Here is a 26,213-nt window from a genome sequence, read left to right as displayed (position 1 = left end):
GATGACACGGAGACTAGTTTCAATTGGTGAAGAATATGACATATACCATATTGGAATATACGAGCTGATATAATTGATAAGGACGGTGCAGTGGTCGACGAGTTAGCACATCAGCCGCACAAGTGCAGAGGTGCAAGGTTTCATTCCGACTCCGGCCTTCCTGTGTGGTGTTTGCATCTTCTCCCTGTGCCTGCGTAGGTTTTCTCTGGGTACTATGGTTTCCTCCCATATTCCAAAAACATGCACGGCAGATTAACGGAACACTCTAAATCAGGGGTGGGCAATTATTTTTCCGGGGGGGGGGGGGGGGGGGCAAATGAGAAGCAGAAAGGGCCAAAAGTTAGAAATCTATTCCTGATTTCGATTTTATTTCTACGTTGAAATAAGTTAATGACATTGTTTACAGAAGCTAATAAGAGTATGTATTATTTCTAGATAATGAAAGTGCAGTTATTTTACAGAAAAAATGATTTCTTCAGTGAAATTATGCAAAACAATTCTAATTGTGCAACACTTGTAACTCTTTTCAGTAAGATGAACACTACAATGCTTTCTGATTTTAAATTTCCCATGAAGATAGCACAATGTCTTTGTATGCCAGTAATAATGTAACAGAACTCACATTTTTTGTCCTAACTACAATGTAGAAAAAAATATAAGCAAGCATGTTTCAGTGTTTTGATTTTTTTTCTTGTTCAGGAGAGATCAGGGGTGGGCAAACCTTTTGGCTTGGGTGCCCCATTGATTTCTAAATTTGACAGGTGGACCAGGTCAGCACAAGATACGGTACATATAAAAAAATGTATATGTTGACAGTCCATACCAAACATCAACAGAACAAAAGTATTAAAGTATTACCATACTTTTTCTTTTTTTAATGAGAACAGTGAAACAACTGTGATGAACGTCCAAGTATGTTAACAACATACTGTACATGTGTGACAACACAAGCAACAAAGTGCAACAATATATTGCCCATTAACTGCAGCATACAGTACAGGTATATGACAAAATATAACAAAATTAGGACTATTTTCTCCCAAATGAGACACGTAAAAGACCTGGTGGCTTTCTTTCCACTCACTGTCTCGAACTTGACCTCCCCTCGATCACCACACAAGACAGCGTTGCTTAGCTGATGTCGTGCATCGAACTTTTGAAGCCAGCCACGGGACGCTTCGAAGTCTTCGATGCCCATACCGCTATGGAAATCGATTGCTCTCTTATTAGCGGTCCGGTTTGCGGAAAGTTTTTAGCACGATAACAGTCAAACCATTTCAGGAAACGTTTATTTACTCGACTGTCCGTCGAGCCGCATACAATTCACCCTGAGCATGGAAACACCCAGAATCGGACTGAGCAAGAATCGCTTCCTTGTTTTTCAAAGTCTCGTAGATTTGAGTCTTTCAGACTCCAAGCGTCTCTTGAATGTTTCGTACTTTGTAACCCACTTCGTTTAATCAGATGCACTTCACTTACTGTTCCTCTTCGTTTGGTTGCCATGATCTACAGGACGTAAAAATGTTCGCAATTCCAGTAAAACTCACTGCAATAAAGAGTCACTTGCATGTCGTCGTTTTGGAATCAATGATTGGAAATAGCGGCGCGGACACACTTATTCCGTCGTATCGAGCGGAGTTACTTAATTTAGCGCTACTACTGCGGGTTTCCGTATCGTCTCCCCCTCCCTCCCTGTGCTCTGCAACTTCAAGTAACTGCGCCACCTGGCGTTGAAATGCCTGTCATTACAAGTCCAAATGAAATGAATACAATCATTTACATCGAACCTTAATTGTGTACTGTGCCAACCATCGGCGGGCTGGATTAAAAAGACCAGTGGGCCGGATTCGGCCCGCGGGCCGTAATTTGCCGAGGTTTGCTCTAAATTGTCCCGAGGTATGAGTGTGAGTGCGGCTGGTTGTTCGTCTCTGTGTGCCCTGCGATTGGCTGGCAACCGGTTCAGGGTTTTCCTCCTGCCTACCGCCGGAAGACAGCTGGAATAGGCTCCAGCATGCTCCCGCAACCCTTGTGAGGATAAGCGGATTAGAAAATGGATGGATGGATATAATTGACAATATATCTCACTTGTCTCTTAATATTTCCTTCAAAATAAACATGAACATTTACATATGCTGTGGAACGGAATAGGGCAATGCACCAGCGGACATGTTTTGGTTTATTGCCACATTTCATCTTGGGTACATTCCTTAATGTCGTACGACGGCTCAGTCACCCTGTGTATGTGATCAGTGAAGTGAAATAAAACCCCTGGAGTGCAAAGACAGATACACTAGTAGAGAAAACAGAGCAGCATGCCACCACACTGGTCAGACTGCTGGTGATGCAGTCATGAGATGTGTATTGTCGAAGTAGAGGTAATAAATGTAAAAAAAACAGAGTATGCATCTCTTGTATTGTCAACACATGCACACACACAAACACACATTTACACTGAAAAAAACTGACTTCGTATTCAGCTGCAGATGGCTAAAATGTGGTAAACTGATGTAATTTTCCCTTTTCCTCAAAAAAAATAATGAAATGATAGCATGCAACTGATGATCATTTTTGAGTTAAGTAAATCCGAAGGATCCTTTTTTCAGTGTACAGTGTACAAAATGTGCATGTCGGTTTTGGGTTGGTTGGCCAAGCTGCTTTGAATGACAGAAAACAAGAGCATGAATGAGTTGAAGAGTCAAACAAATACAGCTGTTTAAACCAACATTTTCAATGAGGATAAAAAGTTTGCCCAGATTACCGTTGAAATTCAGTTCAATTAAACAGTTTACCTAACTTTCTTGTGTTTATTCCCTGAGACGAATCACTAGCATTTAGGGAGAAAATGAGAATCGTATCAACAGCAGGTGGCCGTTATCACAAATCCAGACTTACCCGTTAAACTTCTACCTAAACCTTGCAAAAATAAAAATGTTACCCTATTTTGAGAAGGGAGTAATAGCCAGGACATAATAAGACCTTGGGCTTGCATTTCTAAGACAAACAGGGCCACTGTAGGGAAAAAGATAATAGGTTGTTTGAAACCAACAAACCAAAATGAAAAGTCAGAGCTTTCTCTTTTGTTTTTCCTGGGGACTAGCCAAGCGTCAGCATTTCTGGATTCCCATTGACGCTTGCTGGTATCATCGCATAAGAGAATGGAGAATTGCCTTTCAGTGAGAGAGGAAAATTCCAGCTCCTTTTACGGTCATGCAGGCTCAGCAAATAGAGTAACGTGTCTGTGAGAGACAGTGATGAAGAGGTGCGGAAGAAATTAGGAGGTGAATGGGGAAGACACAGAAAGAGTATCTCAAGTGTGCAAGGCTATTTATAGAGGCATCGACACACACAGATAGGCTGATAGTGGTGCCTTGTAGCCAGTGTCCATATCTCCTGCCACCGATGAATCCTGCTGCATGACAACTAATGGACTCAAACGTCCTCTGGTGTCTTATCTTCCCACTTTCTCGTACGCTGTCTTCTACTCTCGCCATCCACTTTTGTCTGCCTTTCTGTACTTGCTACTGCTTTCTCCTTTGTCCTCCACCTCCCTCTACCTCTTCTTTCACATTCTTAGCCAGCTCTCGACTCCAGACTCACCCCTGCTCCCTCGCGATCAGATTCGGTTTCAGTGGAACGAGGACTTAAGACAAAGGACAAAATTTCTTCATAATTTGAAAATTGCATTTTACTACAATGACAAGTCGTTTTCGTATCGGTTCAACGTTCAGCCCTAATACTCAATGAAGAAAGAAATTCAGATTCTTTCGTCACATGATAAGACATAGTATAATGGGAACTGCGACAAACATGTTGGCAAACACAGTAGACAACAATAAAGGTAAATACCATACTTTCCACACGATAAGGCGCTTCGGAGTACAAGGCGCACCTTCAATGAATGGCCTATTTTAAAACGGTTTTCTTATATAGGGTGCATCCACATTATAAGGCACATAGAATAGAAGCTACAATCGTGGCTGCGGTTACGTTATGCATCCACTAGATGGAGATACGCTAAAGAGAATACAATACAATACAGCTTTATTTGTATCGGGCTTTCACAACCACTGTAGCTGGAACAAAACACAGAACATTTAAAATACTACGTCCAAGAAATCATAATATTGATCTGGTTATAAGGAGCTTCGGATTATAAGGCACACTGTCTGCTTTTGATAAAATGCTTTTAGATGTGCCTTATAGTGCGGAAAATATGGTAATTTGAAAGAAATGGGATGGTCCAGTCTTCTTTCTGTCGTTGGTTCTCAATATATAAACAAGCTCTGTACTTGAAACAAAGAAGATGAGCACGTGCTGACAGGTAACAAGAAAAACAATCAATGGAATAGGAAGTCAAGACATCCATTTATCCATCCATTTTCAAGACTGCTTATCCTGAACAGGGTCACTGGAAGTAGACGCAGCCTATCGCAGCTGACTTGGTGGAAGGCATAGTACACCCCGAATTGGTTGCCAGTCAGTCGCAGGGCAAATATAGAGACAAACGACCATTCACAACATGCACACCATCACTGAGCGGGAACCGATCCCATGCTGACCACAAACAAGTCCGGCAAGTGTGGAAGTCAAAGCAACAAGTCAAAACATCCACCAATCCATTTTATACCACTTATCATGTTCAGGGTTGTGGTGCAGACAATCTAAGGAACATAAACAGTATCATCTTGAACTCCATCCGTCCATCAAATCTCAGCTTACCTTGTGTCGGATACTCGTCTTTTGGAGTCTATCCCAGCTGGCGTAGGGTGAGAGGCAGAGCCTGGGACTGATCATCCGTCAATCACGGGGCTGACACGTTGAAAGAAGACAATGAATTACACCCACATTGACACCAATGGCCAATTTATCATCTTCAATTCATTTAACATGCATTTTACTACTGTGTGGGGAGCTGCAGTACCTGGAGAGGAGACTCAACAGTACTATTGTGCATCTGGTAAAAGTTAACTTGAGTCTAAAAAATATTTAAATTTGTGGGTGCCACATGTAAACATTTTCTCTAAAGCACAGGATAATTCCGTCCAGCATTTGGCCATCCACTTAAGACGAATAAACATCTCTCTTTCTCTCTCTCTCTCTCTCTCACTCTCACAAAGACGACCCGTTTTCCCTCAGGACTGGTAATAGCTTGTAACTTTAATTACTTCAGTTGATATACAGAATTGCTCTCACATTGATATTAGAGAGTAAACTGTTGATCCCATTTGGACCGCACTCCTAACCAAAGCAACAGCCCCGAGACACATAATCAGTCTATCGAATGAATTAAAGTTTAGAGTCATACCGAATGTTGTAAACGAGTCCTTTGTACAATGAACAATCTGATGTTGTTAAGTTTTCCATGCGCAAAAGGCAGTAGGAAAAAGACTCGACTTATTCTATCCCACCACTTCTCCATTTTTTTCTAAATGTATATCTTTATTCCTCATCCATGGTCATAATAAGGCTAAAGATAATAAACATAGTAATAATGATAATGAAACACTGCATAGTGATGATATAAAATAAGAAATACTGTAACAGATATACACCATTATTATAAATACTCACAGGTAAGATCCAAAGCTGATCCAAACAGTCAGCAATAACAAGTACCAAACAACAATAAACATAAATATGTTTATAAGTGCAAATCAGCAATAGTCTTAAACACCGAGTGACTGTCTTCCACTCTGTTTCCGCTGTGAATATAGAACATTAATATCTCATTTCAAATTGATTTATGTTGATACATTGTTTTATACCCTCACACAACTGTTCCATAATTTGTAATGAAATGTTCTGTATGCTCACGTTTTTGTTCATTCAAGCTGCACGCCGAGTTTGTCCTTTTTATTTGGTTCTGAAATCCCGTTTCAGATAGGACTCACTTGGCTCGACGCATCCACCACGGGCATTTGTTGTCGTATCTGGCCAATGCCACTGTTTGTGAAAGTACAGTAACACTGCTCTCCACCTATCCATCGTGTTCATCCGTCCTGTCATTGTTTCTACTACTCGTATTGAATTTTCATTTGTCTTTTCTTACCCACAGTCTCACCATAAACACGAGTAAAATGACAATTGTCAAAATAAGAGCCCAATAATACGCCTTCATCTAAAATCAATCTTCATTACCTAAATGTGTTGCCAAATTGACTTTCAATATCCACTTTACAAACTGACAAAGTTAACTGAAATGGAGGTTATCACCATGCGACAAAACTTAGGCAATAAATATGTGAAGTGAGAAGTTTGGAAATGAGGCTGCTATATGTGATCAAAAATTAATGTATTTGTATTTAGACTTGGTGAAGCAGCATGTGGGTGCTTGTCCAAGGTTATTTTTCGATGCTGTATTCCGAGGACCTGTAAATTATTATTGTTTGTGGTTGCGAGGCGGGTCATGTTTGGTATACAGCTGCAAAGTGTGACAGCAGCTACCAGAAGACCTTGGAGACTGCATTCCATCCATCTGTTCGATACAATATCTCCGCAAAAATAAAACTCAACGCTCCCAATGCTCAATACTGTGGATATAATATTTCACAGAATCATTCAATACGCATTTCCTATTTGTCTTTTTCAGATGACTCAGGAGCAGTATATCCTGGCAGCGCAGCCAAACTCTCTGCACCACCGGGGGTCGTCGGTATGCGGAGCCCAAGTGTACCCCGCGGTGGGAATCTACGGCTGGAGGAAAAGATGCTTGTACTTCTTCATTCTCCTTCTTGTCGTCACCATGATTGTCAACCTGGCGCTGACCATCTGGATCCTCAAAGTCATGAATTTCACTCCGGTAAGAGGCGAGTTGTCTGTGTGTCATTAAAATGACAAAATGTTATATGGTTCAGTGCTCATGAGGGACTTTATGTGAGGAACGCTCGAAGGGGTGGTTTAAAAGGTTTGCTGTCAGGTAAAAGAACGCTTGTACTATTTGTTAAGTCATCAAAAACTCGAGGGAAAAATATGCTCTCAAAAAATGAAAGTTGATTCCTTCCACAGCTTTTCTTTTGTGCAGGTGTGATGTCTATCAGTGCGATGGATGCATCAATTTTAGATCCTGATGCCCAATTGTTTAGTTTGAGTTCACAATCATGACATGGTCTGCAAGGACATCCGCAGAAAATGAATACAATCAATCTGAATCTAACTTCTAAAGTATGTGATCTGGGGTTACAACAAGAGCAACATTTCCACACACACATAAAACTCTGATCGACAATCAGTATGGGTTCATCCCCTTTCAAGCTTGACTCTTTTAAGCGTGTCATCCAAGGGTTCCAGCTCCCAAGCAACCAATATCCCAGACCGCCTCAAGGCACCACGGACTAAACTCTGATGGCTGGTATGCAAATGGTGCAGCATTGCACCTGGGTCATGTTTCAATATATATAAGAGGATATAAGAGCGGTAAAAAATAAAAGGAAGAAGGGATGCAGTTAGAAAATATGCATGCCTGCGGGAAGGCAGCCGGTACAAGGTATAAAAAAGAGCAGAGGATATTTCGTAGGTGAACAGTGGGGAAAAAAAACAATATGGTAAACCATCATACTGGATTCATAAAGGCAAGAGGCGAGAAACGAGAAGGAAACATCAATAAAAACAAATCAACGTGAAATAAATAAAGTATGATATGAATACATTAAAGTGCTAGCCATATAATAAACTGTTTTCATCATTAGCGGATATATGACAATATAGCCAAAGCTTAAAAACACTGTGAAGCCATTTTTATGGTTTGTTTCTGAACACATTAAATAGGTTTGAAGATAAGTGCTAAAAGCATGGAAAGAATTCGAAATATGTAGGACTGAATTGTTAAGCTAGAGTGTTTTTTTTACACCTTGCATGCCTGACACGACTACTCGTTACACTCACGACGGTTCTCAGAATAAACGTCTGGAACGACTGTGGCATGTGGTGTGGTGTTCACTTCACAGGTGACCAATCAATGCTTGGCAATGTGTCTTGTCCGACGGAATAATATCAATCATGTCTTTTAGAAATCTTGAGTCTTTTAATATTGAAAAGCCGAAATAAAATTCATTTTGCTGAAAAACTGTTTTGGTGTGGAAATGAGTTGTAAGAAATGTCTTGTAATTAATTAAGAAACGGCAGTATGGCATGCATGCATGCTCAGCATCTCCCTTCAAGCATCTGCTTTCTTGCTCCATAGAGACCCATTGATTGATTTTACTGCATGCCAGAGTAAAGTAAATGGATGATGAGTTGGCAGACGGGTGTTGGAACATCAGAACACCTTTCAGGACTCATAGTACAGCACCGCTAAACAGATGCTTGGACCCTTTGAATCTGCTGCTGCTACTATGATGGAATAAATGTCAGGGACTGTACGAGAAGAGCTTTGCAGTTTTCCTCTCATTTTAAAATGGAAACTGGACAAAAAATGTGATCGATGATTAAAATTTAAATGGACATTTCAAATTTAGGCCCACAATGGAATTTCTTTCTCAAAATCAGTTTATTTGTAACTGGCAGCCGTAAGCTGTCGCATTTCTGTGCTTCGTGTGGGCAAGGATCATTTTCTTGCTCATGGTCTACTGGTATCTAATTTGTAAAAAGTAAAAAATAAAAACCCTGCCATCATTTGCCTTTGGCCACAGTGGGAGCCTCTATTTTTTCTGTGAAACACCTGTTGCTAAAGCCAAACTCCTGTCAAGTTTATATTTTCTAGACCTGGATTTGCCACCTTTGCTTAGTTCTGATTGAAAAGGCCAAGCAATAAGAGATTTGTTTTTGAAGAGACAATTTTGGCAGTAAATTAAGGGGCTGAAACTTTATTTGAAAGGCAGAGTGAGTCAACGAGGATATTCATGTGCGCACATTGTGCCAGCATTTATTCAACACCTGCTCGCGCTGATGTGTGTAAATGCAAGCCTGTCTATTCAGGCATTCATGTGTGCCTTGCTCTTTCAAATAGGTGAGCGTTTGCGACAGAAATATTAATTTTCAGCTGACGTTCCATTTATTCTGGTTTCCTCCCCAAGGTTGTGCCACAACTTTGCAGTTTTAATCTCTCATCACCAAAACGTTAACATAGCAATGTGGAGAAATAAAAGGGAATGTATGATGCAGGTTTAACTTTGACCATCAGTTTGTGAAATATATTTTTCTTTCTTATGAAATGTGATTTTCTGCAAAACAGTCAAGAGACTTAGCTAAGATTAGAGCTACAGCATACTTCAAATCAATAACAATGACCAGCATCATGTATGCCACAGATCAACACTTGAAGCTTTGTATTTGACAACCATGAATTGCATTTCACTGTAAATGACACGGAAGCATAAGGATCAGAGGCGATTGCTCTAAGACTGCAAGGGAAGCTCAGCTTCCCCTAAAATGTCAAAAAATAAGTGATCAAATATATGTGTGTACATACAATTGTGTGTCATTGACTAAATATGGGCTACAACACAATACAATACAATACATGCTGATTTATATAGCGCTTTCACAACAACAGCAGCTGTAACAAGGTGCTTAACAAAACAGTTAACACAGTAAAATAATAAACACAACACATAACATAAAACACGGACAGTCGCGCAGTCCTAACAACTTTTCCGTCACACGTTTTGTTGACTTTTGTTCCGAATCAGCTTCTTATAACTGGTTATGACGCGACTCTCTTCTCATTCATTCCCGCAGCTTCACTGTACTTTAAACTGTGTGGACGCTGAGCGTCGACAGCGCGGACGCTGGACGTCTAGAGAGTAGTCCCAATACATTGAAACAAGACGAGTCATTGGATAAATGCTGGTTTTGTCCCGCCCATCGGACGCTCAGCTTCTCTGGGAGTGATGAATATGATGTCACATGCTTACAGTGTCAGTAAAAATGTATTTGATTTTCTCATTTTAATAAACTGTAAACACAAATGTCATACAAAGGCCGATGACTGCAAGAAGAGAGAAAGGCCAACACTTCCCAAATCATATGTGGAGCATCGTCTTACTGATTTTTAACCGGATTATTTGAATTTGTCATTTCCTTCAGCTGAAAAGGGCGAGAGGTACACGATCTCAATTAGTGACCGGGCTGCACGTTGCTGTCACAGCTGCCGTAGTCATTCATACTCACCAGATTTGTGTACATTTTCACACTTGCCAAAAGTAGCTTAAGTCCTTTGTATAAGATAAACTCTCTGTGGAAAAGGGAGAAAAGAGTATACTTAAGTGTACAACAAGTGTGTGTGTGTGTGCGCGCGCGTGCACACGCGTATTCATGCATGTGTTTATTATTCATGTGTTTGTTCAAAAATAGTGTCCCATAGTGCAGCCTCAGCTTCTCCGATTTGTCGTCTGCTTCCAAGCTCCTTAGGTCAATGATGAGCTGATCTCTTTTTCTCCCTGACGGAGTGGAAACGAGTGGCCGATCTGCAAGGGCAGAAAGGCATATTGTGAGAGGATGAAAAGTGGATGTGTGAGTGTCAGTGGTCTCACCCATGGTTGAGCTGCTGTATAGAACTTACGTATTCAGTGTCAACATCTCGTCAACATCTCGTCTAGGCTGCTTCATCCCGGTTCAGCTGAGGGAGACCACGATGCACTCCTCTGCATTCATCTCTCACATGCTGTTCGTCACTCCACCACCTGGTAGCTTGAGGCAGCTCATCTGTTTGCCTTGGGCTACCGTCCTCTCCAGGTTGATTTAAAAAAAAAAATGGATGGAGCATCCATGTTTTTTCGGTGAATTGGAGTCATCACCAAAAATTAATTGCGCCTGTTGCTAAAGATGATTTGCTAACCAATTGAAAAAAGCCAACCTTTGTAAACTTTATTAGGAGAAGATGTGAACGAAATACAACGGGACTCCTACTTACACTTTATGATCAAACACGTGCCCTCCACCACTTAAGTATGGGACGTGATTAGCACGCCTGTACTAAGATGTGTTTCATGACTGAAATCCTGTGGACCCTTCCAGCACGTCGGATATTTCATCCATATGATCAAGGCCAACCTGTTTTTGCATGTTTGCTGCTCAAGTACATTTATGAATATCCGAGTATGATAATATGTGTAGAGGCTTCTCTTCTTAGGAGTTTTGGCTATGGAAGATGTGTCTGACTCAAGTTTCATCATTCATCTCATCATCATCACATTTTCATTTATTTTCTGCATTTCAGTTTCCTCATTCTGTAGTTGCAAGTCAGGTGAGGCAATGAAGCGTGAACCACACATGACTTTTGTGTCATTTCTTATTTGACTATCATCTGTTTTGTCCTGTGAAGACCATTTAGCGGACATCTTTGCAGGGAAAAGAAATCATACAAGCCCACAAATAGCAAACATCTGTGTGTATACTTGACTATTGTAAATAGCACAGCCACCTTATGCAGCATACATGCAGTTGCATATATGCTTATATTTTATATTTTATATTGCATTCTGTACTGTGTACAGTTCATTATTTTAAAAAAATTACTTGTGCATGCAAATACTTCGTTTTTTTTCTACTTTCTTCCCTCCAAATGTTGCTGCTGTAGATTGCGAATTTCTCCATTGTGAGACCAAAAAAAAAAAAGGTTTTCTTATCTTAATTATAAATGTTTTGAAAATGATATCTACATTTTTTGACCCGCCAAAAATCTGGGATAAACCTCCAATTAGCGAGTTTCATGAAAAACACCCTAATTTCTTCAATAAAAGAATTTGAAGACATTTTGAAAATTTCATCAGTGGGGGCCGAACTGCAATTATGGTCTATTCTATTTCCGTATTTCCAATTTGTTCACACTGTGTAACATACGTAAATGGCGTGACAACCCAGTGTGCTCAACTTTTTTTTTTTTTTTGCATTGCAGTATGGAGGTGGCACAAAAGTAATCACCCCCCCTCCCCCAAAAAAAATAAACACTTGTGGAGCTCATCTTTAAATCCTTAAAGTGTGCTTAAGTGTCATGTGATGCACAAAGTCGGCCATGATGATAGTTTGGCAGTCAAGTTTTCTGTATATTTTTCTACAAAATGTTGAACGTTTCTGGGCATTGGACTTTGGAAGTTGCACTTTACTGTACTGGCGCTTAAGTAAGTGTGTGCTGTTGAAGGCAGTATTAGCACTGAAACCTGCTTTACTCAGCTCCTCTCCCCTGTCAGCATCATTATGGCTCTTCACACCTGCATACTAGAGTTTATTGCATACACGCACACATTTTTCTCATTTTGTCAGTAACAGTGCTGACCTCAGGTAATGGGAGAGTACGGCGTGAAATGTACCGTCCTCCTTTGACGCGCGCACTCTCACACACAAACACACACACACTCGCGCACAAACCAACACGGACACAGAAAGAGGTGAATGTCGCTGTTTATTGTGCATGTTAAATTGCTCCATGTACAGCACTTTGTATGCTGCGATGGCTGTTTGAAAGTGCTCTATAAATACTGTTGACTTGACTTGACTTGACAATAAAGGTCCCTCCAGGCCATCTAGAAACAGTACACATTTTTGTTAAAATAGATTAAATTACTGTAACTCTCACTTTGATTCTGTGTTGCAATCTTTAAAGGAGCAACACGATGTTCCAGATACAATGATGCTAAAGTTCAGTCTCTAGTTCTTCCTCAGACGATAAACAGTATGTCACAATTAATGGGACAGGATATTATTGTCTCTCTATATTTACATTCTGGGAATGAGTTACAAAACAAAGAGGTTATAAATGTCTCAGTCCACAGGGGAGGGGGGAGAAAAAAAACAACACAAAGCATGAGATTACCACCTCCGTAAAAGAAAATATATTTTTATAGTGTCAGCAACATTTTCAGTTTGATGTTGGAAAAGAACATAAAAAACCTGATTTGTGCTTTTATGCATAAACCCAACCGCCTGTGACAGCTAAATTTGATTTAGTCAGCACTATCGTCTTATTATCTTCAGTAGCAATATGTCAAAAAAAATAACACAAAAAACACACACGGCAAGCCTAATGCTTCCCTGCAGCGTGTACAGTTCTATAAGGCCTAGAGTATTTGTGTTTGTGTGTGTCTGTGTGTGCGAGTGTGCATGTGTGTTCAGATGAGGATTTTACATTTAGTGTGTCTTTAATGTCCAGGTACGCGTAGGGATGTGAAATAGCCATCAGTCAGCAGTTTTAAACTTGTTATCTCTGCTGGCACTCGATCATAGATATTAACAGTGATAAATAATGAACAAACACTCATCTTTCAGGGCCCCATAGTGAGTGCGTTTGTGTGCGTACTAACAGGGGCTAGCGTGCTACTTTCAGTCTTTGTCTCTGCGCGTCTTAAGGGATCAGGATGATTGCGCTTACTTTTATGCTGACGTTCTTGTTTGCGTGTTATTTCTTGTGTGTTTGGCTTCATGCGTTACGATGTCGAGGTGGCAGAGCTCTCTCAAAGCTGCCGAGCCTACTACTACGTAGTGTGAGTGCTACGGCAAATTAGTGGGCACAACATGCAGCTGGGTGCATTGTCAGTGTCGTTTGAATGTTGTTAACCGAGGCAATGCTTGATCACTCGGTAGGATGTACTCTGGGGATTCACATATCACCTCATTTGTTGTCCCACCTAATTTCCCTCACGTATTTTCTAATGGGATATTCCGGAATGAAAACTTTCAGCGATGCCGTTTTAAGGCATTTCAAGAGATAGATGTCTAAAACATTTCATGATGCTTGATATGAAGGAGAAATTACACGACGGATCGACTTACCGCCCTGCACGCCACTTTTACAGTTTTAAAGGCTCTCTATCTCTTTAACAAGTAAAATTTATAGGGGTGTGATAATAAAGAAATGAGACTGTCGCGGCCGAGCTCATGACTCAATGCAATTTGGCAAATTGCTTATGTCACAGTGTTGTGCAATTTAAATGATTCTGCTTCAGTATGATCGTTTCTTACTCTGTCGCTGAGGCTCTTATTTAGCAAACTGCTTGTTACACCGCTGGAGGTGGCACAATGATGAAGCTTTTGACTGTTGATTAACTTTGGTCCTTGAGTCATTGACAGCCAGGGTTTACAACCAAGACAGCGTTCAGGTGGAGGTGGCCTCTTTTGGTGAGGCGGATGCCCTTTTCGTGGTGGCTTCGGACTCACGTCTTCATGGCACTGTGAAGACACTTCAGAGGCGCCATCAGTGGCTTCAGATGATGCCTCCTATACCTCGATCTGCTCTCAGAAGGGCTGCAGTGCATTTTTATTTTTATTTTTTTTGCAGGGACAAAATTCCTCCACTTCCTTTTTGGTTCCTCCTTCCAAGTAATATAATACGGAGTGACACGCATGCCGGTCAGACACAAAATGAAGTTGTATTGCATCAATCCCGAACGCGTCCTCAGTTGATCTGACGCACAAAGCATCGGTGGAAGCAGCTCTGCCTTCTCTGATCATCACTCCTGATGAGGATACGTGCCCTAGAGCCAGTTGCCCAAGGCCATCGTGCCATGCTGCGGACGACATACTACGCAGGCTGTATGACACAGCTGCGTGCATTGATCGTCTTGGGAATTCCCTGTTACACTTACTGAGCTGAGCATCTCCACAATATGTTTCTCATGCTGCCACGCTTACACGGGATCTTGTTGGCACCTTTCTTTGGACGTTTTGCTTTTGCGCGAGAGGGATCATCTGGTGCTTGTAACACAGCCTCTGGCTATCATGATCCATTGTTCCCTGAGTAACTTTTGTATTATGTAGTAGTAGGTTGGTTTTGCTGGGTTAGGGAACGCAATATCGCGGGATAAGCAATAAGCTTGCAAGCATGGCTTTATTTTTGTCAAAATGACGCTTGACGGCTTTTGGGTTTGAATACTCTACATATCCATGGAAATATTGCAAACTCAGGGGCATGAATGTTTGAGTGGCGGAAATGCTTCAACAAGGGCCAACCAATCAATTATCAGGTGTGGTTTGTTGATGTCGAACTCCTGACAGTGGACTTTATATCATTGAACATGATCATCTGAAACCTCGTTCACACCAAACAAGGGGACCACCTCTTCAAGTGATCTCAGTCCAATGTGTCCACATTTTGGTGTGAGTGGATTCACAGACTAGAGGAAAAAACCTCGAGACAAAAATATCTGACCAAAAATTACAATTACAAATATTCAAGCTTGTTTTGACAACTTGTAAAAATGGTCTATTATTAATGTATAATATTATTACCGGTAAAATGATAATAAATCATGTGTGAACGGTCTTAAATGCAAAACAATGACAGCTTTATCTTTTTTCCTTTTTGTAGATTTTAAATCTATTCCAAATAAAGAACAGGCCTTTTTAAAGGGGTCAAAATAAAAGACAAGAAGAAGAACAGACACCAGAATACATCTTTGTGGTCTTGTTCATAATATTATTATTCATGATCAATGAACAAATAGGAGAAAATCGCTCATCGAGTTTGACCAGGCCGGCACGGTGATGCACTGGTTTGTACATCAGCCCCACTGTGCAGAGGTACGGGGTTCAATTCCGGCTGCAGCCTTCCTGTGTGGAGTTTGCATGTTCTCCCTGTTCCTGTGTGGCGTTTCTTCGGGTACTCCGGTTTCTTCCCACATTCCAAAAACATGCATGGCAGGCTGATTGAACACTCTAAATTGTCCCAAGGTATGAGTGTGAGCGCGGATGGTTCTTTGTTTTTGTGTTCCCTGCGATTGGCTGGTAACCGGTTCAGGGTGTCTCCCGCCTACTGCCCGAAGACAGCTGGGATAGGCTCCAGCATGACCCGTGACCCTTGTAAGGATAAAGCGGATCAGGAATTGGATGGCTATATGGATGAATTGTTTGTCTCATAAAAGGGACAGTAGACAGCATTACAGTCTACATCACAAATTTCAAAGTTTGTGTGTGGTGATAACTCGAACATACTGTACTAAATACAGATAACCACAAGCATGATCAGTTTTTAACTGATTACCTCAGGAGTCTCCTTATTATAAAATAAAAGATGGTTAAAAAAAGTGTTTCACCAAAAATGACCAATATGAAACATGTACTCGGCATAACCAAGCATGAACTGTCTGTCTGTCAGCAAAGCGTTTCAGCTCTATAATTACTGTTTCTCCGCCTGGATAGATAGATGGCTTCCACGCACAGTGCGCTATTACGGCTTAGTCGGCCATGTAGGCACTGGAGGAGAATCCCATCGACACCGTACAGAGCAGTGCGCAAGGGGGGGATCAGTTGCAGATCGGCTTTGGGGCTGTCATGGCCAAGCTGCGCTTCAGTGGCTGGAGCGGTTTTAGATGGATACAAGTGTCCAGTATTTCTGGGAAGTTGACTTAAGAGGTGTTCTCATGTTACAGAAAAGGAGGGCCGCTGTCTGGCCGATGTGCTGACTGGCCGTCTTGTCAGATGATCATTGACCACTTCTCCATTTTCCCTATCTATACTATCTAACGGCATCGGGAAGAAATGATGAGGAGGCACATGTTTGAGTGATGCTAAATGATCCGGGGGGGGGGGGGGGTTGATAAATTATCTGATAATAAAAAAAGTAGAATACATGTTACATGCTCTCAGTCACAATGTGTTTTTGTTCACTTTGTTTTGATTAGATCAGGGGTGTCAAACTCAGGTCCTGTAGGGCCGCTGTCCCGCATGTTTTCCAAGTCTCCCATTTGCAACACACCTGATTCAAATGAACAGGTTCAATATCAGGCTTGCACAGTGCTTGCTGATGATCTGTTCATTTGAATCAGGTGTGTTGCAACAGTGAGACTTGGAAAACATGCAGGACAGCGGCCCTACAGGACCTGAGTTTGACACCTATGGATTAGATGATTTTTTTTTCATGTCTTGTCTTGCTCGTTAGGCTTTTCTTTCTACCTTTTCTCATCAGCCCGGTTCCTTGCGTCAACCAATCTGCACTCTCGAGCTATTCGTGTCTTGTCCAGGTGTATCTCATTTCCTCGCCAGTTTGCTTGCATGTACTTCCCTGGTTTCTGTCAGTCTCTATTGGTGCATTGTTGCAGTCATGGGCCATTTCCTTTTTTTTCCAGTTTATTCCTTGAGTTTCTTTGACCCTTGCTTTTTTTTTTTTTTTTTGCTGTTAGGATAGTGTTTTGATAATTCCTTGTACCTTGTTTGCCTTTTTTCTTTCTTTTGAAAACAAATTTGTTTTGGGAGATTACGCCTGTTCTTCTCCTCTGCCTCGCTTCTCTTGTTTTCCCATTTGGGTCTAGCGCTTTACTCCACACTGCACCACACAAACCCAGGGTTTTGTGACACTATCATAAAGTGGGGACAAAAAGGAGAAAAATATAAAGGGACTGCAGCAGTAACTCTCATCTAATTTGCAGATAGGCTTGCATAGCTGTAAAAAAATTGAAATATATATAATGCACCTGTGATTATGGCATAATGCTTGTACGGCTCCTGAGCTGATCAGTTTTAATGTCATGCGTCATACTTGCATGTAGTACTGTAATAGAAGTTATTACCGCAGAAATGCTGATGCTTGGTCTATTTTCCAAGAGGAGTGCAATTCTTTTAATCGAACATGTTATTTTATGTAATTAGCGACGTCAAATGTGAAATTGTTTGACTGCATGCTGAGGAGAAGCGCTAAAGGAAACCGTCTTGTCAAAAAAAGTGTGTGTGTGTGTGTGTGTGTGTGTGTATATATGTGGTAATCCAAATGGGATGCAGGTCTGAACATTTTTACTCGACAGACTTCACTGAGCATGTACTTTAAGTGCTAATCTGCTGGCGCCGAATGTTATGCATTGAAAAACTATAAACAATGTCTTCATATTCCTTATCAATTCATATTATCCAAAAGAGGCTATCAAAAGGAACGTGTTTTTTTCCCTGCACTGTTGTAGACAATACAGCAGTTTCTTTGACAACGTAAAAGTAGTCTGCACTTGAAAACACGAATAAATAGATCAATCGAGAGTGAGATTCACCACATGTCAAGCCAAAAGCTATTCTGTAAACGGGTACATTTCAGTGCCAATTTCAGCCAGTCCACGTTTGTGTCCGTGTGACCTTTCCTAAACAAATTACTTACCAAACTAAAGTGCTGAGAATTGCTTGCTCTCTTTAATGATGCAACGTTAAGGATTGGACAAATACGCTGTTTTTTTTTTTTTTTTGTCTCTTGAAAAGTGATGAATTTGGAGGAAGCAGGAAGTGATTATATGTGCGGTGTCAGAGGTGGAATAAAACAACACAGTCTGTTCAAGAAAACGTGCCTGCTAATAGAGTAACTAATTTACTATCCGAGGAAACCATGGTTACACACACACAGCAGTAGTCTCTTGAGTGATGGCCTGTCAGTCTGTGAGTCCAGTCCAATCTCAAGCCTGATGATCTGAAAGTGTTATGCTTCACACACACACACTCCCGGATGTGTGTGTGTGTGAACACAAGGCACGAGTTTGTGTCATTATGAGCAAACTCTCTTTATACTGGCCATGTGAGTAGCAAATGTTTAATTTCACAAATGCCCATCTACAATGTAACTCCGCTATGAACTTCTTTCAATTATTATTTTTATGATTAGTTTTGTGCCAACCTTGAATAATGAACATTATGATGTAAGATACTTTACTATAAAGGTCAAATTATGCTGGCCAAAACAATAAATTCTGCGGATTTTTATGGAAAATGTCACTACAATGATTTGATGCCACCGTGACCTTTGCAGAATGTGTCAGTTCATCTTACTATTTATTGTTTCAAACTAAGACAACTGGTTCATGTGTAATGTTGTCTTAGTTTGCCCATTCTTCATTGGAAGATATTACCACAGAATTGCATGGCCATTTAATGACATTTCCTAGATCAACTATTTGAGGGAAACTTCATTGCACGGTGATGGGAGAATCAGTATTCTGAACTGCTGCTTCAATGGCAGCAGTGGATTAAGCACAATAATGCCGCTCAAACAAGTTGCGCTTAAAGCGGGGTAAAAATGTCACAAATTTAAACATTTTGAGAGACTCCGCACGAGGCAAGGGAAAACAGAATGTCACACTTACAGCTCCGATGGTGTATGGGGAACCACCACAGGGCAATTCAAACGATATCGGCACAGGAGCAAGACTCCTCTGTGAGGTGCAGCTTGGTGCCACAGGGCATGCTGGCTGCCAGAAAATGGCTATGCTAAGCGTTACCTAGTCTGGTCACTACAGTACATTGTGGTTGCATATTCTCAATACACAATAGGCTCCCAAAACAGAAATGTTATAGCTGGTGTTGTTTTAAACTAGGTTTAATGACATTTGGTACAACACTCACATACAACACTCTAAATTGTCCCGAGGTGTGAGTGTGAGCACGAATGGTTGTTCGTCTCTGTGTGCCCTGCGATTGGCTGGCAACCGGTTCAGGGTGTACCCTGCCTATTGCCCGAACACAGCTGGGATAGGCTTCAGCACCCCCGTGACCCTTGTGAGGATAAGCGGATTAGAAAATGGATGGATGGATGGATAGCAGGATAAAAATACATACCGTGTTACATGTGTCCAGACAAGGCCCACCATCAGGACTGTAATACCTGGTGAGCCAGCAAAAGAGTTGACAGCCTACCGGCATGTGCTACACACTGATCTCCGTCATCCGCAGATGAGAGCTCTGAGCGTGCAGGGAGGGATCAATCATTTTGGACAGCAACTTCCAGGATTTGCCGCAGTGTCAAAACAGCATCATAACACTTTGCCACCTGCCTTGTATGGTGTAAGCCCACCTGTTGTTGACTCATGAAGGCATTGACTCTACAAGGTGTCAGAAGGTGCGCTGTAATATCTGGCAAAGCACTTTAGTCCAGAAGAGTGTATGGTGACGGCGCAGTGTATCAAACTAATTTATCCAACACAATCCACAGATCTCGATTACAATCTAGGAAACTCGGCCGTGAATTCATTTGTGCTCCTCAAACTTCCACACCATGAATATCCAATCACGCCGACTCATTTCCGCAGTGCACTCACCCAATCAAGACATTAGAATGAGATATTTCAGAGCCACACGTAGGAAAACAACAAAAGCAGCGTTGTTGGAATTACATGATGAGAAACAAAGAATTGAATTGCTGCATATACATCTATTACCACTGTATGCACAGTGCTTAAGTTAGCTGTGCAAAATGATGACTGTTTTCACACTACTACCCTCGGCGTGATGATGACAGTTGTCTAGCCCAGAAGCATATGAAGTTTCAATTTAAAAACACGAGGAGTGATGTAAATTATATTTTGAGGTGAAAGGTACGTGCATCCGCCACCCACCTCTATTCCTTGCCTTTAACGTTCTTCCATCTACTTCCTTTCATCTCCTACAATGGCAGATCACCCAAATTATTTATTTTATACGGCACCTAATTTTGTGTCATGCATCCACAATGCTACCCTAGCGAATCATCAACTTCATCAGATGCTTATTTTAAAAGTCACATAATAACATCACCATTTCTTAAAGTAAGAAACCAAGACCTTCAATTAAATTGCTCCGATGGCAATTCCCATTTCGCACACATCCTCTTGGGATCATATTATGCTATCTGCGGATACACAGGAGGACCTCATTACATCCGAATATGGAAGGCATGAATCAATTTTTAAATTTAGGGGGGGGAAAAAAAGTTAAACTCACTTTCACAAGGTAGAAAAACCATGAAAGATCATTGTTCAAGAATGTGTTCTGTCTCCAGGCACATTATTCCAAAGTAGAGTGAAAGCAAACATATGGCATAAAATGATTCATAAGCAACACAGATAACCGTAGCCTGAAGAGGATTGTGAAGCAAAACCGATTCAAGAATTTGAGTGAGGTTCATAAGGAATGGACTGAGGCTAAAGTCAGTGCATGAAGAACCACTACGCAGGGATGTATCAAGGAATGCGGCCAAGGGCTGCATTCCTTGTGTCAAACCACTTGTGAACCAGAGACTTCACAAGTGTTGCACCTGCCCTAAGGAGACACATAACTGGACTATTACCCAGTGGTGCAAGTCATATTTTCAGATGAAAGTAAAATTTCAACTGCCTTTGGGACTCAAGGCTACAGAGACTGGAGGAGTCAAGAGGCCCACAGGCCAAGTTGGTTGAAGTCAAGCGGAACATTTCCACAGCCAGTGAAACTCGCTAGACCTACCTAGCTACAACTCATAGTGAACATAATAGTTAATAATAGTTACTGAAACTGATGGACTCCACCCTCGGTAACACAGATGAGCTAAAGGCTGCTATCAAAGCAACCTGGGCTTCAGTAACATCACAGCCTTATTGCTTCCATGTCACACTGTATTGTTGCAGTAATCCATGCAAAAGGAGTAGACGCTATATGAATTAATGGAATATTCTCAAGGCCAACATTTCTATACTAGCAATAATTTTGATTGGTTCTTATGTCATAATGAAAGGTGGTGCCTGCCAGCCACAGTCTACCTGTCTATCTGACAACAAAGAGAACTCAACACAGCCTTATTTCCCAAAATAATTTTCAGAGATTAATTGGCCAGTGAATTGGTGTGTTCTGATTCATAAAGTGACGGCGAGACCCCCCCCCCCAAAAAAAAGTGAGCTGATTGGCAGAATATATCAGTAGACAGAGTGAATGAGTGAAAAAAAAAGATTACAAGGAGGAGGAACAGTGATGACATCAAAAGAACATGGATGAGACCAAAAAAAAAAAAAAAAAAAAACACCCAAACAACGTGAGTCACCAACTGTCAGTTTTTTGCGATGGTCCATTCCAGTCGGGACCGGCAGGTGAGAAGCAGGCTCGAGTCTTATGTGCTGCTCCCATTGCAATGTACTGTACTGTACATTCAGTTGCTCTTGCATTCTCATTGCTCAATTCATGCTCACTGATCGAAAGTCTTGAGAGTTGTTGAGGTCTCAAAAGTTGCATCGGTTGATGTCACAAATTAGTTTGTGGTGACACCCAAATCATTGGCTTGTTATATCTCCCAGGATGCATTGTGTTGGGTAAAGTTGACATGGACATAGTATATTCTTTGTTGTTGTGGGGTGACTTTCATACCTGTCAACTCATACGGTTTAGCCATAGTTCATACGGATTTTGTGGTGAATCTTACGTATATGGCCGTATCGCACAAATCATACGGATTCTGAAAATTTCCGGGTTTTGTTTTTTTTCTCCCCCTAACGGGTAGTTCCGTTTGCTTTTGCCCAGAACGGTGCTCGTCTACTCGAATGCTTTCATTTCCGGAATACAACTCTGAACACAGTAATGCCACTAAGTAGAATGATGATTAGACATTAACCAGACATTGTATTATGGAGATCTACAATAAATATCATTGAAAATTTCGTGGTTTTTTTTCTCTGCTGTTATTTTGACATAAAATGCTTTGGTATGTTATAAGGATTTTTTGCTCTTTATAAGGCTTTTTTTGGTAGTTTATACAGGTTGGCGCTCCGAAAAGTTGACAGGTATGGACTTTGCAAGTGGATTCTTACATTCTGCACAGTTTAGTTTTGAGAAATCGTCACCGTCAGGTATTCTTGTTTCTGTCTTCCTCCTTTTGGTCACCTCATCTTTCCACATTAGACAATAAAAGCCCAATTGGTTCAATTTAGTAGAATACATTGACTCAATGTTCATTCTCTGCAGTCATTTATCTTTGTTTTTCATTGAAATATAGCGGATGGCTATTACATTTCTTAAGGATGTGTACCGGTAGCTCCAAAAAAATTAGACAATTAGTTTCTCAGTAACAATCAATATAATGAAGGCCAGATGGCCAATGAGAATTCCTTATGTTTAATCCGTTACTTGTGGTCAAGGCACGGAATGGAAAGACAAATTCGAAAGGATGAATGAGCGCATGAGACTCTAATTTAACGGGGTGTATTGTACTGTAGTTTGTCTGATTGGATTTCGGACGCCTTCAGCTCAGAGGCCGACGGGTTTGCATTTTGATCAGAATGACCACTATTTTTCATAATGCAATTGATGGCACAGAATTCATTAAAATCATAAATCACAATCATAAAAAGCACCTTGACTCTTATTTCTTCACAATTTATTCGCTGCTTTTTGCATAGGTTTGTTCCTGCTTATACTTTGAGTATATGTTGTGCATTTTATTTCATGAAACCATGAGTGGTTGGTCTCGCAAACAATTACTTTTCAGCCATGAAAATTGCTGATTATTGTGAAAAAAACAACAACAATTAAACTCCAAATCCAACTGCTGCATCACTTTTCCAGGGAGTCTAAAAAAATCTAGTGATGGTGATTGATTCAGTAAATAGCATGCCTTGTAAATGACAAAATAGACTATTTTAATGTTAAAAATAATGATTAAAACTGTGTTGTGGTCCTGAAATGGTAACATGGTATGAGATTCGGTAATTGTAATAATATTACAAAAATATGAGTGCTGTACCGTATTTTCCGCACTGTAAGGCGCTTCGGAGTATAAAGCCCACCTTCAATGAATGGCCCATTGTAAAACTGTTTTCATATATAGGGCACACCGATTATAAGGGGCATAGAATAGAAGCTACAATAGTGGCTGCTGTTGCGTTTTGTATCACTAGATGGAGCTACACTCAGGGAATTCAATACAGTACAATACAGCTTTATTTATATAAGGCTTTCACAACCGCTGCAGCTGCAACAAAGCGCTTTGTAGAATATTGGTCTCCATTCCCTCCCAGCCAGTATGTTTAGCCCAAAGCAGTCTGGGGTGACTGAAGGCGCATGAACACGGCCCTTGCCATGTAGGCAAGGGTACAACATGCACTTATTTAATCTTGTGGGTGACAATCATTTTTAAAAAATCATATCAGAAAGTTGTTCGCACGCAAGCAATCATACACTTTCAAATATGCATCTGCATGTCAGTCCAAAAGCCTTGTCAGCTCTTCACACAAACAAAAACTATTTCTCACCACACACACTTCACCATCTGTCTACATGCTGCCATGTGTACACTGCGCTGATGGATTGGCTAGAGGCATACACACACTGTCACATAAACAAACACACCCACAAACTGAAAGGGTTCCATGCATAAATCACATGCAGTTTTGTGTGCAGACAAGCTGAAACACAAACGCACGCTTTTCCTATTTGCACATAGTGCTACCACACGGTGTGTCGAAAGGTCCCTTGAACATCTTTTTGAGCGGGAGTATGTTTACTCATTCACATATATTCACATTCTTACTGTAACTGTAATAGTGGAGACCATGACTGACATGCTGCTTCTTTTAACTCAACACGGTGCAAAAGCTGAGTCCTGGTAAATAAACCTTCAAAATCTTCTGTCTATGGTACTCCAATACAGTTCTGAAAAATCCTTTGCATGTTTTGTCGCCAAGTCGCCAGTGAAACCACAATTTAATCCGGAATGCTATTGATTGGTTTGGATTTACTGTTTTATAAAGGAAATAAAAGGAATCTAATTAATCTGTCATATAACTGGTAATTCATTTAACGTAAAGACGAGTTTACTTAGCATTGCTTAATTCACATTTTTTTAAATTGTTGAATTAGCTAGTGTCGATTTAGCCATATCGTACAAGACAGAGCGTGAGAAGGCCTTTCCATTATCCATTTGCATTTTTTGTCAGTCACTAGAGAAACGCTACCTGTAAATTAATGCTATGCTCAAGGAGACACACACACACAAACCCGCACACTGAGAAACCACTCCCCTTGATGTTTTGTTTTATTTCACCTGTCGTGCCTCTCAGAATGAAACCACTCGCACATTTCATGTCTAATTGAGTTATGTACCCTGACCTAAAAGGGCATTGAAGTGTATTTGTTTTGGAGCCCATCTAATGAAAATTGCCACTTCCAAACTGACACCATGCCACAATGTGCCACAATACAACAAGGTACAGCAGGTTAAAGATCGAATTTAATGCCTTCACAGGCAGACACTCAAAGTCTACCATACGGGTTATGAATTCCTTTCAACAAAGGCAGTGTAGTTCGTTTTATGTATGTACTCTTGTCAAGTACACTTTGAGTACCGGTACATCATGCACAGATACACTATGCAGGTTCATATTAACTCGGACCAGCACACATCAACATCAGCTGCAACACATGCATCGACAACATGGTCAGTCATATATGTTATACTCTAATTGCTATTCAGGTCATATCGGTCCCAGAGAGAGAAGTGACTGAGTCGGTGGTATTGGATTTAAAACCCTTAAGGTACTGTATATGATGTCACTCGATAATTCCCCTGTCATGTTTTATTTTAGTTGTAGCATATACAGTAAGAGGTTCTGTTTAACTGGTCTTAATGAGGAACACAGATGGACATTGTTGTGCTGTATGACACATTTCATTTTGATGGATACATGTGCAAATCATGCAGTGAACTTTTTTTAGGTCTGACATTTTTCATTTTTGTCATGTTTGACAAATCTCTTTAACCTTTTCAGACATATTGGTCAAAAATATTGCTTACTCTCCTACACAGTAAAATTATCCATCCATCTACTGATTCTCTCTAACACGGATCCCCATTCCGGTTGCTGGTGAGCTGGAGCCTATAGCCCAGCGGACTTGGGTCGAGAAGGGATACACCCTGAACTGGTCACTGGTCAATCACAGGAACATTTCCAGTAGACAAACAACCATTAGTAATAGTGGCAATAATGTTGTGCCCCTGCGGACAGACATAAACTAAAAAAAAAAAAAAAAAAATCAACTTTGGCTTACCGATACACTGTCTTTCATATTAAGTTCATCTGCTGGATTTGGAGATTTGGAGGCCTTTTGACCATTGAAAGAGCTCATTCCAAATGTAAAATAATTGCTTGTTTGTTTATTGAACATATAAAACATACAATACAATAATAAATTGACAAAAGTGAAGGTAAGTAAAAATTGTAAAAAGGAAAAGGAAAAAAAACAGTCATCACAATTTTATGTTCAAAGGAAGAAGAACCTAAACGTTTAAAAAAAAAAACAATACTGTAGCCAGTGTGGCGTTAAAATGATGGAAGTGATAGTGTTTTGATTCCAAGAAATACAGAAAAGTGCTAAATGCATCTCCCCTACATTTTTTTAATTATCATTTTAAATTGTAGTCATTTTTTGAAACTTAATTATAAGAAGTTGGTAAAAGGAGCAGTCTCACTGGTCATTTAGTTTGATTTCCATTGGCCAGCGCTTCTGATGCTGAAGGTCCTGTGTAGATTCGATTGACATGGCAACACATCGAGGCGGGAATCTTACTGGATTGGGAAAAAAAAAGAATAAATAAACATCCA

At 40.6% G+C, this 26,213-nt stretch overlaps 1 protein-coding gene across 1 annotated transcript in view; it reads left to right on the top strand.

The window, feature by feature from the left end:
* The window catches only part of sgcz (sarcoglycan zeta), a 216,684-nt gene that overhangs the window by 115,659 nt on the left and 74,812 nt on the right, over positions 1-26,213 (top strand). The window contains exon 2 of the mRNA XM_086120370.1: positions 6,590-6,799. Within this exon, the coding sequence (XP_085976496.1) occupies positions 6,590-6,799 (210 nt within the window). The remainder of the gene's footprint in view (positions 1-6,589; positions 6,800-26,213) is intronic.

The sequence above is a fragment of the Hippocampus guttulatus genome, chromosome 9 (assembly GCF_054856545.1).
Source record: "Hippocampus guttulatus isolate MCC_2025c chromosome 9, RoL_Hgut_1.0, whole genome shotgun sequence".
Lineage (NCBI taxonomy): Eukaryota > Metazoa > Chordata > Actinopteri > Syngnathiformes > Syngnathidae > Hippocampus > Hippocampus guttulatus.
Note: the sequence above shows the minus strand (reverse complement) of the source record. Positions and strands in the feature narration are given on the sequence as shown.